This window comes from Opisthocomus hoazin, chromosome 27, assembly GCF_030867145.1.
Source record: "Opisthocomus hoazin isolate bOpiHoa1 chromosome 27, bOpiHoa1.hap1, whole genome shotgun sequence".
NCBI classification, from domain to species: Eukaryota; Metazoa; Chordata; class Aves; order Opisthocomiformes; family Opisthocomidae; genus Opisthocomus; species Opisthocomus hoazin.
Window position 1 is genome coordinate 56,736 of NC_134440.1, and position 14,322 is coordinate 71,057.

A 14,322-nucleotide genomic window follows, 5' to 3' on the forward strand; every position below is an offset into this window, starting at 1 on the left:
GGGGATCCACCCGGGTGTTGGGATCCACCCAGATGCCAGGATCCACACAAGCACTGGTATCCACACAGGTGCTGGGATTCACCCTGGGTCAGGGATCCACCTGGGCACTGGGATCCACCTGGGTGCCGGTTACTCACAGAAAAAAAAAACCCTGGTGTTCTTTCATCTGAGTCTAGACATCTCCTACCAGAAACAGGGCGCGCGTCGCTGTTCTGTCTGTTGCGAAGTCATTTATACAAGTGGAAAATTAACATCAGCCGTGAATGTATTTTTCAGAAACAGGGAAAGGGGCTGGGAAGAAGGGAGGCTGAAAAGGCCCAGGGAAGCAGAGCGGGGATCAGCAACCAGCCGCTCCCAGCGTGCCGCTGTGGCCGGAGGAGCTCATGCGCTCCTCGGCTCTGGTGACCAGGTACGGCGAGGTGAGGTACGCGGGCTACCCCAGGAACACTCTGCCCAGGGCTAGTGCCCACGCCTGCGGGACGCTGAAGAACGGGACAGGGCTCGTAGGAGAGCCATGAGAGAGCACAAAACAACACACTGTATTGAAAGCATAAAAGCGCTTCATCTGCTCATCAAAGCGACCTGATCATAACCATAAAACACATCCTGGTAAAAAGAAATTCTACATGACTGCTTTCCAGCTTAGCCCGCGCAGGCGTAACCAGCTCCAAGGGCTGCCAGCAGACGCCGAGCAGGTCAGTTTAGGAGTAAGATGCATTTTTAATCACCTAGGCAGAGATGCACCAATAGCGTGGCCTCATGCAGGTAACAGGCAGCCAGACCGGGAACGGATCTTTCCACGCCTTCCCCTTTTGAGCATTACACCCAAATGGTTTGCAGCAGAGTCTGGAAACAGCAGCTGCTCCGGGCGCTGCTCGCGTTCTGTTCTGCGGGCAAAGCCCAACGTGCATCCATGCCAGTGTTTCCACACGTAACGAGGATGGGGCCCACACGTGAACACACTGCCTGTTCTGATGTGTGCGTGACAAAAAGCAAAACCAACCAGCATCAACTATACGGGGCAGGGTGAATCAATTCTACTGCTTGCAGTTACTCCAGGCTTTAAGTCACAAGCTTCGAAGCTGTAGACCAGTTCTACACAGTTCTCAGAGAAGGTAATAACTGTGCACGCTGCTCATACAAACACACCTAGTAAAGAACCTGAAGTTTGGCTTTGGCAGGAAACTATTTCCACATTTCTTCCAGGACACCTCCACCAGCACACTCAACTCCTGACTGAACACCAATACTCCTCACTTCATTCCCACAAGGGCCTCAGTTCTGCCTTAAAATACGCCACCACTCTAACACGAAGCTTCCCCTGAGCAGACCCAGTGGTGCCGAGTTATTCGCTGCTGGATGATCCCAGTCCCCTTTATGCTCCACACGTATCAGGACACTTTAATAGGAAATCTTCCCAAGAGAGATTTTGTTAATCCCAGACACTTCTGCACATTAATTTCTCCGTGTGTTAATAACTTCAGAACTTGCACCAAAATAGTACGCTCTGTCCTGGTAATTTTACAATAGAAGGTGGAAGTAGCATTCAGAATTTCGCAGTATTCATAGCTGAGTTCAATACCAGCAGCATAAACACTAGCAATAACACTTCTCACATTCCACTTTCAGTGTTCTCCCTCTGGCCTTTTTTGTTATGTATTTATAGGAGGCAAGTCTACTGGGACAGGTGTAAGCCCTTGTCACCAGTGTCCCCACCACTAGCACCCGTGTCTGGGGTTATGGCTTGCTGCTGGAAATTGTAAGCGTGACATCAAGACATATTCTGAGCGTGCTAAGGTAACGCTCTGCTTGAAACAATGGCAGCAGCTGTCAGCATAAAAGATTTTTGGCACCAAGAGAGCTGAACCAACGTTAGAAGCGATGGGGAAGGTTTGCTTTTTCCCAGTGTATCGGCCTACACCCAGAGGTCGTTGCAGACTGAAGTCAGAGCAGCGCTGGATGGCTGCTCTGCGCTGGCAGCTGAACACGCGGCTGAAGAACCGCCTTGGCTCCGTCACAGCGCCGAGCACCAGCCGCCCTCTCGCCCCATATTCTCCGTCCTTCCTACGTGCAGCGTAGCAACCAATGACAAAAGGACCAAAACTCCATCGCAGACACGACTGAAAGTAGGGCACAGTATCCTTCATATCAACCTGTCACCTGTAACTTATCTATGACTTCTCTTAGAAGCTAATTATTTTACACATTTAAATTAGGGTAATTAGATCAGCAGGAATTGAACTAAAACCGAATGCTGGTAGCCTTGTGAGGATTTTCTGAAATGGGGTTTTGTATTCCATCTGCACTTCCTGCCACTAAGGGAAGAGAGAAACTGTCCCCAAAGATAATGGAAATTTCGATCACTTCCGATGTTATTAGTTACATACCACCACCCAGTCTGCATCGTTAATTTCCACACAGCCCTTTGCATATAGGGAGCAGGAATACAGGTAAAGGAACCCTGCACGGAAGTAGAGTCCCTGTCAAAATGAGACAAGATACGCACCTCAGATCTTGTTTCGGTAATTCTCGGATACAATCACTGAAATGTCGCCAGGCAGGCCTTGGCATAACGGTTTTCCAGCAGCTATCCAGTCTTTCCATTTGCAGACAGCCATTTTATACAGCTCTGTTGTCCCCACTTCATGCTCATGGCTTCCCCTTGCTAGAAAGACTGACGTTGTTTGCCACCTTTACATCCTTCCACGGAAAGTGCAAACATTGCTGTGTTGTTAAGCAGTGGCATCACAGACAGACGCAGTAATCCGTGAATTTGCTTCTTGGAAGTTCAACTTCCTTCTGTGGTATTTGCACATAATACACAAGAACTTGTTGTTATGAAGCGTAACAGAATAATTTGATCCTATGAGAAAGAAGGCATCCTAAAAGCAGAGACTACGACTCGTAAAGAAGCTTAACCTATTTACGTTTTAAGGGAGAAAAAGCACTGAGCAGCTGCTTAGCTGGTCTTTCTTCCTATCCAAGTATCTATACTGTAGACATCGTCTTCACTTCCAAGCATTCCTGCCTAACTGGACAGTAGGTGTCTTGCTACAGCTGGTACAGACTTCCACACAGGAGAATCCATTTCCCAGCAGATTTCTCCTTCCATAGCTATGTGAAAACTTGAAAAAAATGTGCCGTGTCTCGAAGAATATCAATCTTGTACTTTATGCATGTCTGGCAAGAGACAGAGTGAGGCAGCACAGCCTTTTGTTCAGGGATTTCTGTCATCAAGAACCCATGTTATTTTCAAAAAAAAAAAATCATAAAAGAACATTTATTTGAAAATTAAGAAGAAAGTGTCTCAGAAAAAATGCTCGACCTTCAATGTCCTTCAACAAAAGGAGTTACAAAGCCTGAATTTTGACCACCCCCTGGAAATAAATTCAGAACAATGCTGCAGGACGTAAGCTGATTCATGACATTTTTGGACAGAGGCAGATGTATCATAAAGGTCACTAAAAACACCTTAGAAAAATAAATGTGTGGAAAGTGTTTTGAAAGCTTAAATAAAGGGAAAGGAGAGGAAAATAAAGAAAGATAAAATATAGGAAAATGACTCGGGAACTTCTAACAAAGCACCAGACCTGACACCAATACTCACTATGGTCAGTGACAAGTAATTTAACCTCACATGTAGAATGAGGATAGTAGCAACCTCCTGGGGCACTGGGAGACTTAATTAGTTGCTATTCGTAGATTAAACAGAAAGTCTGAAGGTGAAATCACTAAATGCTAAGTATTATTAGCTTCTGAAGTTCATTTCTGTAATTGGGCAACCCCAACATTACAAAAAAGTGGATCAGTGTCAATTATTGAAAGAAATTTATTCTTACTGTTCTACCACGTCAAAAATGTACCCAAACATGGAATTCTGCTTTTAAAAAGTAATAACCGGTAACACATCTACATAATACACAATGCAGCTTGTCACCTTCACTTCAGAACTTCTGCTCCTACCCAAATTTACATTCCGCATTCCGTAACAGGAAACGGCATGTCATCGTCACCAACCACCTCTGTGAGCTGCATGCTCCCCGAGCGCTCTGTGAAACTTGCCCTGCACTGTGCACTGGCGCCGCAACCCTTAAGGAAAGCTCACAAGGACTGATTCATTAACACAGGACATGCTCGTTTGTGTGGCTGAACTTTTCCTTGCACTGCCCGATTCCTCTGCAGTCGGTGCTGGACTTCCCACGCCAGCTGTACCCGTGGTTTCTGAGCTGGTTCCTCTCCTCTTCCAAGGCAGAGATAAGTGACCCTTGTAAAAGTTCCAAACCAACAACAAAAAGAAAAGAACAGCGAACCCACTCCCCAAGAGTTTTAAAACAAGCTTCTCGCTTTGGCTGTCCTCTGATTTCTGTTTCGCTGCCTCGTTCAGTAAAGAAGGTGGTACTGAAGACTGAAAACCCTCAGCTCCGGCTTCACTATGCTTATTTGCTGTGGCAGTAACATTTCCTTCCTCTGCCTTTTCTTGGGCATAAAGGGCATAGCGGGCCACAGTGATGAGGAATTCCTTCCCTTTGGATTTCTCTACTGAGAGACAATCATAGAATCCAGCTGCATCCATTGTCATATTAAAGATTGCTATTCCTCCATCATAGAGGAGATATTTAGAGTCCTCAGCCTGAAGTCTGCTCCCATTAAACTTCCACACTATGCTTGCCAGATTCGACAGAGGAACACATTTAAGATGAACATTGTTTCCAAGGGTAAAGAGACATTTTCTCACACTATGTTCTGAAATTATGAAGATAATTTTTTTAAAAGTAAGAACACTGGGGATTTAGTTTAACTTACAAAACCAAATACATATTCAAATAAATATAAAATTTAATTTCCCAGTCTTGACAACGGGTAAAGAACAAGTAAGAGGTAAAGGCAAAGAAATCCCATTACTAACAGGTCTGACTATCAGTGACATCTTGCTGGCCTTATTCCCACCAAGGTGTAACACAATGAATAGGGGACTAGAAGTTTAAGACTTCCAGATTTTAATCTGATTTTGTCTCACCTGTATACATAGCCATGCATAAATAAATTCACCTTTGTATGCCTCAACTTCTATATTGGTTAATGACATCTCTTCACACAAATGCTTTGACGTCTGCACAATGCTTCTATCGGCTATGTAAAAGTTCCCCAACTGTCCCACTGAATGCCTTATCACCATCTGTCCTGCAGTCTAAAACATACAAGACTAAAGACAACTCTGACTTTGAAGAGACGTAAGCGGAGGTAAGAGATACATCTTGTACCACTGAAGAAAGCAATGTATCTCGCAAGTCATTATAAAGTCACCGCATAATAATACCACACACACCTGCAAGTCTACACTAAAAGCAATTAATTTCCCAACCCCACTAAAAAAATAAAAATAATTTTAAATGGCTGATAACAAATAGCCTTCTTTTTAAGCATACTCTTGTACAGTATGTCATGTATCTGCACAGCAGCATCCTAAAGCAGTGACAGATTTAACAGGACAGCTGATGTGTCCTGCAAAGCAGGTGTGGGAGGGACACCAGGAACTTCAAACAGGTCACATTTATGCTTCCCCTGAGAGCAAGAGTTCCAGTCTGAACTTCAGTATTCTGACACTTAGATTGAGAGGGTTAAGAGCATCAAGCAGTCCAAGCTCAGTGTGGGTTTTTTTGGTCTTACTTCAAAAGTAACAATCAACACGATTATAATTCTGTGGTTTTCTACAATGCACGAACTCCAGTGAGCACAAAGCATTTTGATCACATGAAGTTAAAATATTCTTTCTTACAGCAAACATTCACATACTTACACTAAGGCAGCTGGAAGCATCCCCGTATTTCACACTTTGAATTAAATTCCTGGGGGGAAAAAAAAAAACCAAACTGAAAAAAATGCACCAAAAAAACAGACAGATGAAAACACAGACAAGAAGTGTTCCAGCTTGTATCATTCCGTTTCTAGGAATCATCCTAGTTTTGTGTTACAGACATTAACTGTGCACTCATAAAGCAATCTCACATCAGGTGTGCAGCTGAAAGAACAGCTTTTTACTTACTTCGTATGCCCAGTTTGATTTGCCAGTAGAACGCACTCATGAACAGACTGAGACCACGCACAGTACGGATCCCTGGCCAAGATGCAGTCCAAGCAGTGCTTGTATCGGTGGCACTCAGAAACTGGAAGCTGCACCACTTGAGACAGGGACCCTGCATAGAGCATTCCCTAGAAAAGCAGGAAGGAATCCTTTTACAAAAGTGAGAGAGATTTTAAGCTGTTATTTTCCAGTACGGATTGTAAGATTTTCTGGTATTTATTAACAATATCAGTAAACTAAAAATCTTGTAAGAATAGATGGTGATATGAATGAGGAAAAAACCTAGCTTTCCATAGCATGTAAAATGACAGAGTGCCTTCCCTAATTTTTTAATGAACATACTGGCTTGTTTCAGTTCTAGTTTGACACACGCACATTCTTCTTCTACAGAAAAAATGTTTTCTGCTTCTGCTATAAATGACTAAACGATAGAAGTAGAATTACGAGACATTTACAGGCTATTTAAAAGTCAGAAGAACAAGACAGAAGAGCAATGCCTGAGGCAAGCTATTACAGCAGTCACTTTCCATGTGCAGGGACAAAAGTTCTACCTTTTCAGAAGACAGCTGGAGAGACTGTACAGGCTCAGGAGACAGAAACAGCTGTAGCTCTTCCACAATGAACATTTCCCCATCACAACTGAAAGCTTTATGCAAATATCCATCATCTACATAAAATGAAATGTATTTCTAAAGATAAACTTGTTTAAACATGGCATAACATTTTCGCCTGATAATTCATGTTGAAATTAGAGAGAGATTTAGAAGACACTCCTGGGCATGGGGAATTTCTGAAATTCTTCAAAGCAATTCTTTTTTTTTTTTCTTTCAATAAAAGCAGCAATGAATTTTTTTCAGGGGAAAAGAGACCTCAAACAATCCCTGAATTTGCAAATATTATTATGTCAAGTCTCCTTTGATATGGAAAGTTTCCAAAGAGAGCCTTTTAATGTCCAACAAGACAAACACATTTAATCTAACTGGGATGCAAATAGTGAACTAGCAAGACAGCTTCTGAATGCAGAACTTCAAACAGAGCTGATGAATACTTCTACTTTTTTGAAGTCTCGGAAAAAAATTCTGGAGCAAAATACATAAAAATGTATAGATCTTTTCCTAGAACAAAAGCACTTACCTGTTCCTAGAAACATAACGTCGTATGTTTGTTTGTCTAGGCCAGTGGCTCTGTCTACTACAATCCTGGTATAGTTTGAACCTCTCTTCAGCAGCACCGGTCGATTATCAATTGGATTTACAGAGTTATCCATTAGAGGGTGATCTCTAACAAACTGCAGAACTTTGTCAGGCAAGTCAAAAGAGGTATTATACCCAATACTCCGGGCAAAATTATCAATGCACTAGAAACCAAAGATAATGAACATGATTACAATTGCTTTTACATTTCACCAAGGTGTACAAAAAGGTGTATTTATTTCCTTCTAAACATTTGGTTATTTCTACTTATCTCCAAAAGATAAAAATAATTATTTTCCTCACACTTTATGAACTAGCTAATAACCTCACATCTGTTGTGGAGCAGTAAGCAAGGCAGCTTTTCTAGAAACCTTCCTATGACGGAATGAGAAAGTAGGTAGGGCTGCTGATTATAAACACTGCACTTATATTGGTAAAACATGACCTAATGATTTGCTACCAAAAAAAGATAATCCGGAGGCTGTTCTTTAATTAGAACAAGTAAATTCATATTTACAGCACCAGGACGTGGAACCGGCACTTCTCCCCTATACGCCATCCATTTCACAGGGGAATGGTCCACAGTTACTGGTCCTTTGTAGTTTCCTTTGGAGAAGACTTCCTGAATATTTTCCATACTGTACGCACAAACAGCTGATATGTCTAAACTTCCCCTTAGAAGAAATAAAAAACCAAAACCACAACACAACACACAGAAGCAAGTTTTACTGGCTTTTACATAGCAATAAATGCTGTTAAATAACCCAATCTCCACAGTGCACTGCTGTGTCTTTTTCAAGATTAGTCAAACTTAACATTAAAAATACTTCTCTGTTGCCATTTGCATGATTTACTAAGAAGAGACTAAAACAAAGACATTCATAAAAGATGGTATTAAATATGTTGTTAAAAATTAAGTAACCACCCTCAAATAAACAGAAACAAAAGAATAAGGACCTTTTAACAAGCCTTCTTCTAAACAGACAGATGAGCCCAAGCATTATGGTAATTGTTTTGATAGGATTCTCCTCCCTTTGGCTCCACTCTTCTGACACAGAGCATTCATTCTTCTTCTAATCATTTTAACTCACCGTATTGAAAACACAATACTTTTCCTCTTGACCTCCAACTATAATGCTTTCCAAAATGATGACTGAAAATTTAAGCAAACTTTTAGGAGCGTCTGGATCAGTCACTGATGTGATTTCATTCCTACCAGTGAATACTAAGTGTAAGTCTGTTTGCCACACCCAGAGGAATAAATGTTCTGCGAATTCCTATCTTACGACACATCGAACTCAACCTGCCACAACCCGAAATAAAACTCACATAAGCTCCACTGGGTATAAACTGACAGGTAAATAGGTGGCAGCAAATTAAGCTGTACAGTGCTGAGTGTGCTGCATTCCAGTAATTCTGATGCTTTTATAAAACATGAAAAATACCTACTCACGGCTACTTTGTCATTGCTATTTTTTGACGTATAAAGTTTTGACATATTTTGTCTTTTTATTCATTAGTCACAGCATTAAGAAAAAGATAGTTAACCCCAAAACTTGTATTTTTTTGGAGCTCTACTTTTCATTTTCACAGAACGTTACATTAGATAAGAAGGCCATGACGAAAACTTCTTTTGGAACAGGAGAATAATTCTACACCTTGAAATGTCAGTTATTTCCTTTAGTGATATAAAGACCAGAAGAATCCAGGGCTTTGTGTATGTAATCACGTAATCTTATATGTAATTAGTTTTAATTGCCCCACCATCCAACTAGAGAAAACATAACTCTAAAAACTTGGCTTAGGAGCAGCTTTTGGTTAGTGTTTAATTGAAGGCTTTGGCCCAGGAACCAAAAACATTTTGTTTCAGATGATAACGTTTGCTCAGTTGGATCAAGCCGTAAGAAAAACAAATGTGGTCCATTAAAACCTGCAGCGTAAGTAGCTGGTAGCTTCTTGTTCAGAGTTAAAGCCAAAAGGCTGTACTCAGGCTATTAATACTGAAGTGAGAACCCTCACTCAGTTCATTACAAACTTCAGTAGCATACGTAGCCCTCTATCTCACCATTGCTGGGAAAAAATTCCATAAAATATGCTGTCCTGCCACCTTGTTCTCCGAAGTAAAAAGATGTCCTGGACAATATTGAAATGGAAGTTTAACTCTGGAATGGAACAGGAAAGGCGGGATTTTAAAAATGATGTCCATCTTCTCTGCAAGATGCGTTTTCCACCAAGATCCCCCTAAATGAAGGAATAACACCAACACTGTAGAACGCATAAAGAAATAGACGGAATTTTCACCTAATAGTGTTGCTGTGGGGAAAAATATAGTTGGCCTTTCAATACAAATCTCAGTGCAAAGGTAAAGAAAAAGGTTTAAATGCCAAATGCAACCTGAACAGCTGGTTCTATTTTAGCAGTAAAAAGAGGAAGCTAGTTCAGAAATAAAATGTGTATGACAGAATGTTGTTTGGTTAGCCAGTGTAGATACCATTGTTAATCACTCAACTATGAAACTTCATCTGAAATACACTAAACAAAATCTTTGTACTACAAATACCAACTCTGCAGATACGGGCAATTCTGGATACCAGAAGCTTGTCATAGAACTCAAACTCCACAGCTGTTTCAGTGAAGAACACATAAATTTTATCATCATCTCCATCTGGATTAGATTCACTTTCATGCACTACTTCCATGTTGACAAAGCTTGGTTCTGAAACACATAAATACACAAAACATTTTAAGTTTATTCCAAGAGAAACATAAATGCCAAATATTATTTCAAAGTTAAGTCTAATTGAACTTTTTTGGTGGACTAGTGGACAAGGAAAGGGCTGAAAAGTATTTATGTCTCTATCAAACATTAACAGAAGGCACTGTGCTCTCGTAAATGGAAAGGGGCTGTGGCTCGTCTCATCACTGTAGTCCATAGTCACAAATTTATGTTAAACTCTGTCCTTATTTCAAAAGCTCACGCTACAAAATCAATACATAACATACTACTACATTCTAGGGAGAATTCATGCACCAAATTAAAGTTCAAGAGACTTAAATAGGAAAAAAACCACAACTTCTTACCATTTAGCCATGACGTTTCAAACTCTGTTCTTACAGGATTTCTCATACTGCGAAGTACTATAGGCTCTGTTCCCAAGAAGTTATTTGAAGTAGCCGAATAAAATTCCCCATCTGTAAAGATTTGGAAGAAACAAAAAAGTATAAAGTACTTATTTTTAAAATGCAAAGACACATCATAAAGAACAAATTGGGGTTGACATGCAAAAACAGAATTCGGGTCACAGTATCCAATAACTTAGTTTAGAGGAGGAAAGCCATTTCAGGTTGCACGTCGGTCCAAACATACCGATGAAAACGGACGCATGCTTTGCAGTTGGTTCAAATGGACACCTTCCTCTGCTCTCTTCAGCTCTTCCTTGCAATCTTATATTCGTCCCCTGGATAACCTATGGCAAACGATCACGTAAATAGGATGAAAAAAATAACATTTGTTAAGTACTTTGCTGGTCTTTCATACTTTTACAAAAGAATGAGGAAAGTTTCTCATTTTCAACAGGAATATTTTGAGAAAGGTGTTGAAATACCTGCCATACTACTCAAATATCTTCAGTAAAACCTGTATTCAAACATAATTACCATATGATCACAAGTTGGGCGATATGCGTTGGTTCCACAAACATATAAGTCAGAGTTATTTATCTTATGGAGGAAGAGGATGTAGTTCTTGCATCTTATCTACAATAGAAAATCAATATAAAATTTACATATGTAACGGATTCCATCTGAAAATATCCTGGTGTCTCAGCAGCACGCAAACAAACCCAACAGATTTAAATGAACTTGCTTTTACTTTGTTTATTAAAAAGAAGCTTGATAAAGCAGACATTTTCATTTTAGTTAGTAACTTTGGAGGGGGAAACAAAAGTTCCTACCTTGTCCTTTCCTCTACGAATACATTCCAGTTGTCTCTCCCGTGTAGCAAACCAGTATTCCTAAAAGGCAAAAATACCTGTAAGGTGGTATGTTGCCATTTTTTCTCCAAGACTCTGTGTAAAAAAAATCCCTAAATAATTCTAACTTTGAACCTACTGGGAAAATAAGCTTTCTTCTATGTATCTCCGTATTGTACAAGGCACGATAAATAATCTGGAGAAGTACTGCTGTGCTTAAAAGACTCTGTGATAAAGTTTCAAGCCTTGAAATAGTAATATTTTATACATTTAAAATCAGAACATTAGGTTCAAATTAAAAAAACACAGGCAAAGTATTTTTGAAAACAAGACATGCAAAAAAAAAAAATAAAGTCTTCAATTTACCCTGGCTATTTCTCTAGAAATATTATTCAAGTCAAGAGCAAATACCGCATCTCTGCCTCCAACAAACAAGGTATTGGTTTCTTCATCCACAAGGTGAGTGGAAACATTGGATAATCCTTCTCTCATAAAAGTGTTTATATTTCCAGCTGTAAAACATAGAAAGTAAGTTATTTTAAAAATATTTATCACTAGAAACACAGTGTTATGTGACAAAAAGTCGAGATTGAAAACAAATTGTAACAGAACAAAGGTAAACGCTTAGACCCATTTCCAGAACGTTTTCTAAATAATATGAACATATATGAATAAATTAATGGATATTCTTTTCCCAGTTTATTACAGGAAAATAAACAACACTATCGTTACCTGTAAGCCAGAACCTCCAGCTACAACAAATACTGTTCAGGCGCTCCTTACTGTCATTTGGATGAGTGCACCGGCAACACTTCAGGTGAAACAGACCATAGCATTCTTTCTATGCCTAATAAAAAATAAACTCCCAACACTGTGCTGGGTTTCTTTCTGCTTGTGAAATTACTATTTTTCACTTACTTTGGTATTTTACCGTTTTTCTGGGAACGCAGTTCCCAACAGATGCTTCCGCCTCTTGTATTAATTGCAAAACAAGATAAACGACAACAGCAGGGCTACTCATTTTCAGAGATTCAACTAGAAGTAAGTTCTTCCCAGTTTTTATTCCTTGTCATTAAATAATTACAGCAGCAATTTCTTCATGGTTCTTGAAAATGTCTTGCAGAAGCCCTCCAAAGTAAGTATCTGTAGTCCTCTAGTATCTTCCGAAACTTGTCAACACCTCTTACATTTTCCATTCAGATAACTACTTCCAGATGTCCTAAAATTAAAAGCAGTTGAAGTTCACTGCAATATTTGGTTTACTTCACTTTTATAAGAGATGGACAGCCGTGCCCTTTTACAAGATTCTGTAGCTATCGCGTATATTTACACTAATCAGAAGTAGATGCTACTCTGATGGCAATTCCAAGCTATCAGCAGCAAACCAAGCTCTGCACCAAGTCTGTGATTCTCATTTGCAGGCTGCAATGTTTCAGATTTTCTACAGGGTATCTAAGTATTATTTCACAAACAGTAAGAACAAGTGGGAACATCCTGCAACAGTCAGCTATTTTAAGTATTTATGAGAAATCATAGCTAAAACTGCTTTATTTACAGTAATTCACCAGATATATATTATGTAAAAATTATATATATATATATGAAGTCAATCATATGATATGAAAAAAATAATTTCTATTTTATTAAGATAATTAGAATCAGGTACTCTTACGCCTGGAATTTTGGTAGTCCATCTAAATGAATACGCCCTCCAGCCAACGCTAGAAAATTGAGCAAAATTAAAGCTAGGTAGTTGTCATCTGCGATTAGAGCAACCACAAACCCAGATTCCAAATCTGCTTTCGTAAAGACAATAATCTCTGCTCTTTCTGCACTTTCATCTGTAGGCAAATGCCAACAGCTGAGGAAACTGTTTGCATTAGCATAAGCCAAGGAAAATATTGCTTGGGTTTGAGTACTCTCCAATTAGTAAATCAGGTGGGGAATTTCAAAGAGCATTAAATAATTTCTCTTAGGCCCTGTATTGTAACCCAGGATGTGAGTCTGCCCAGACAGATGTTGCCCATGTGCAAGACATTTCCTCAGCCAGCCGCACCCATCTCCTAGGACGTGGCCGTGGTGTTTGAGAAGAGACTTCTTCCAGAAGGAGTCTTCTTTCACACAAGGAGCCTGTAGCTGCCCTGTCCCATCACATCGTTGTTTCAGTGGGTAAATCTTAATTCTGACCCTGGATTCCCACACCATGGTTTGCTTCACCCCCTTCCCTGACGGGCACTTTTGGGCCGCAGGTGTGGCACAACGGAGCCGAGGGGGCCCAGGCCTGAGGGCCAGGAGCTGTGCGACCACCCACAGCCCCACACTCCCCCAGCATCACTCCCCAGAGCCCCGTCACCCCTCTGGGGACACGTCCCACACCCCACAAAGCCCCAGCAGCCCACGGCACGCCACCCCCCCGCCCCGCTCCCCTCAGCCCACGCACCCCAAAATGGCGCCGCCTCCCTCAGCCCTCCCGCCGGCCGCAGAGCGACCCCTGGCGCCCCGCCCCATGCCCACGTGACACTGCCCGCCGCAGCCACGTGGCGCCGCCCGCCGGGGCACGCAGGCGCTGGGGCCCGGCTCCGGTTACGGCGGGGGAGCGGGGCAGCCCCGGCGCAGGGGACCGGGCCCGGGGGCAGGGCCCCTGCGTCCCCCCGCCGGGACCGGGGCACCGAGACCCCAGGAGAACCCGGAGCGGAGCCCGTCTCCTCGGGTGGCGGGGAAGAACGGCTCCCCTCCCGCTGGTCCTAGCGCCCGGCCGCTCTCTGCCTCGCCGGGCCGGCACCGGGAAGCTGCTGCCAGTACCCGGGAGAAACCCACTCTTCTTTGCCTCAGATGGCAGCCGCCATCAGCCCCGGTGTTTGTACTCGTAATTGCTGTAAGGGAGATGCAGGGGAATTACATAGGCATGAGAACTGATCTGCATCCTCCCAGTGACTTAATTACCGGGACTGAACAGTAATGAATCCATTACATGATGGATTTTTCTGCGCTCAGTGCACGCGCCACAGGAGAACGTCGCAGGCTGCCCTCTGCTAACCTTCCTCCCACCGGCATCAGAGAGTAACACCCAGTAACT

At 41.7% G+C, this 14,322-nt stretch overlaps 1 protein-coding gene across 1 annotated transcript; it reads right to left on the bottom strand.

Moving 5' to 3' along the window:
- Positions 1-3,838: 3,838 nt before the first annotated feature.
- LOC104336453 (semaphorin-4E) lies at positions 3,839-12,267 on the bottom strand. The gene is made up of 14 exons (XM_075444487.1): positions 12,165-12,267; positions 11,613-11,758; positions 11,229-11,288; positions 10,933-11,031; positions 10,643-10,742; positions 10,357-10,467; positions 9,840-9,991; positions 9,341-9,516; positions 7,793-7,949; positions 7,217-7,439; positions 6,634-6,749; positions 6,044-6,210; positions 5,794-5,846; positions 3,839-4,743 (listed from the first exon to the last, which is right to left on the bottom strand). Exons 1-14 carry the CDS (start codon positions 12,265-12,267, stop codon positions 4,091-4,093), a joined length of 2,316 nt encoding a protein of 771 aa, XP_075300602.1. The 3' UTR covers positions 3,839-4,090.
- Positions 12,268-14,322: the final 2,055 nt, after the last annotated feature.

Excerpts from the sequence above, each read along its gene's own strand:
- LOC104336453 (XM_075444487.1), bottom strand. The coding sequence starts at position 12,267 with ATGAGTAGCCCTGCTGTTGTCGTTTATCTTGTTTTGCAATTAATACAA. Across the intron at positions 11,759-12,164 it reads AAAAACGGTAAAATACCAAA|CTGGAAATATAAACACTTTT; the intron begins GTAAGTGAAAAA and ends TATGTTTTACAG. Across the intron at positions 10,743-10,932 it reads GCCCAACTTGTGATCATATG|GTTATCCAGGGGACGAATAT; the intron begins GTAATTATGTTT and ends CGTTTGCCATAG.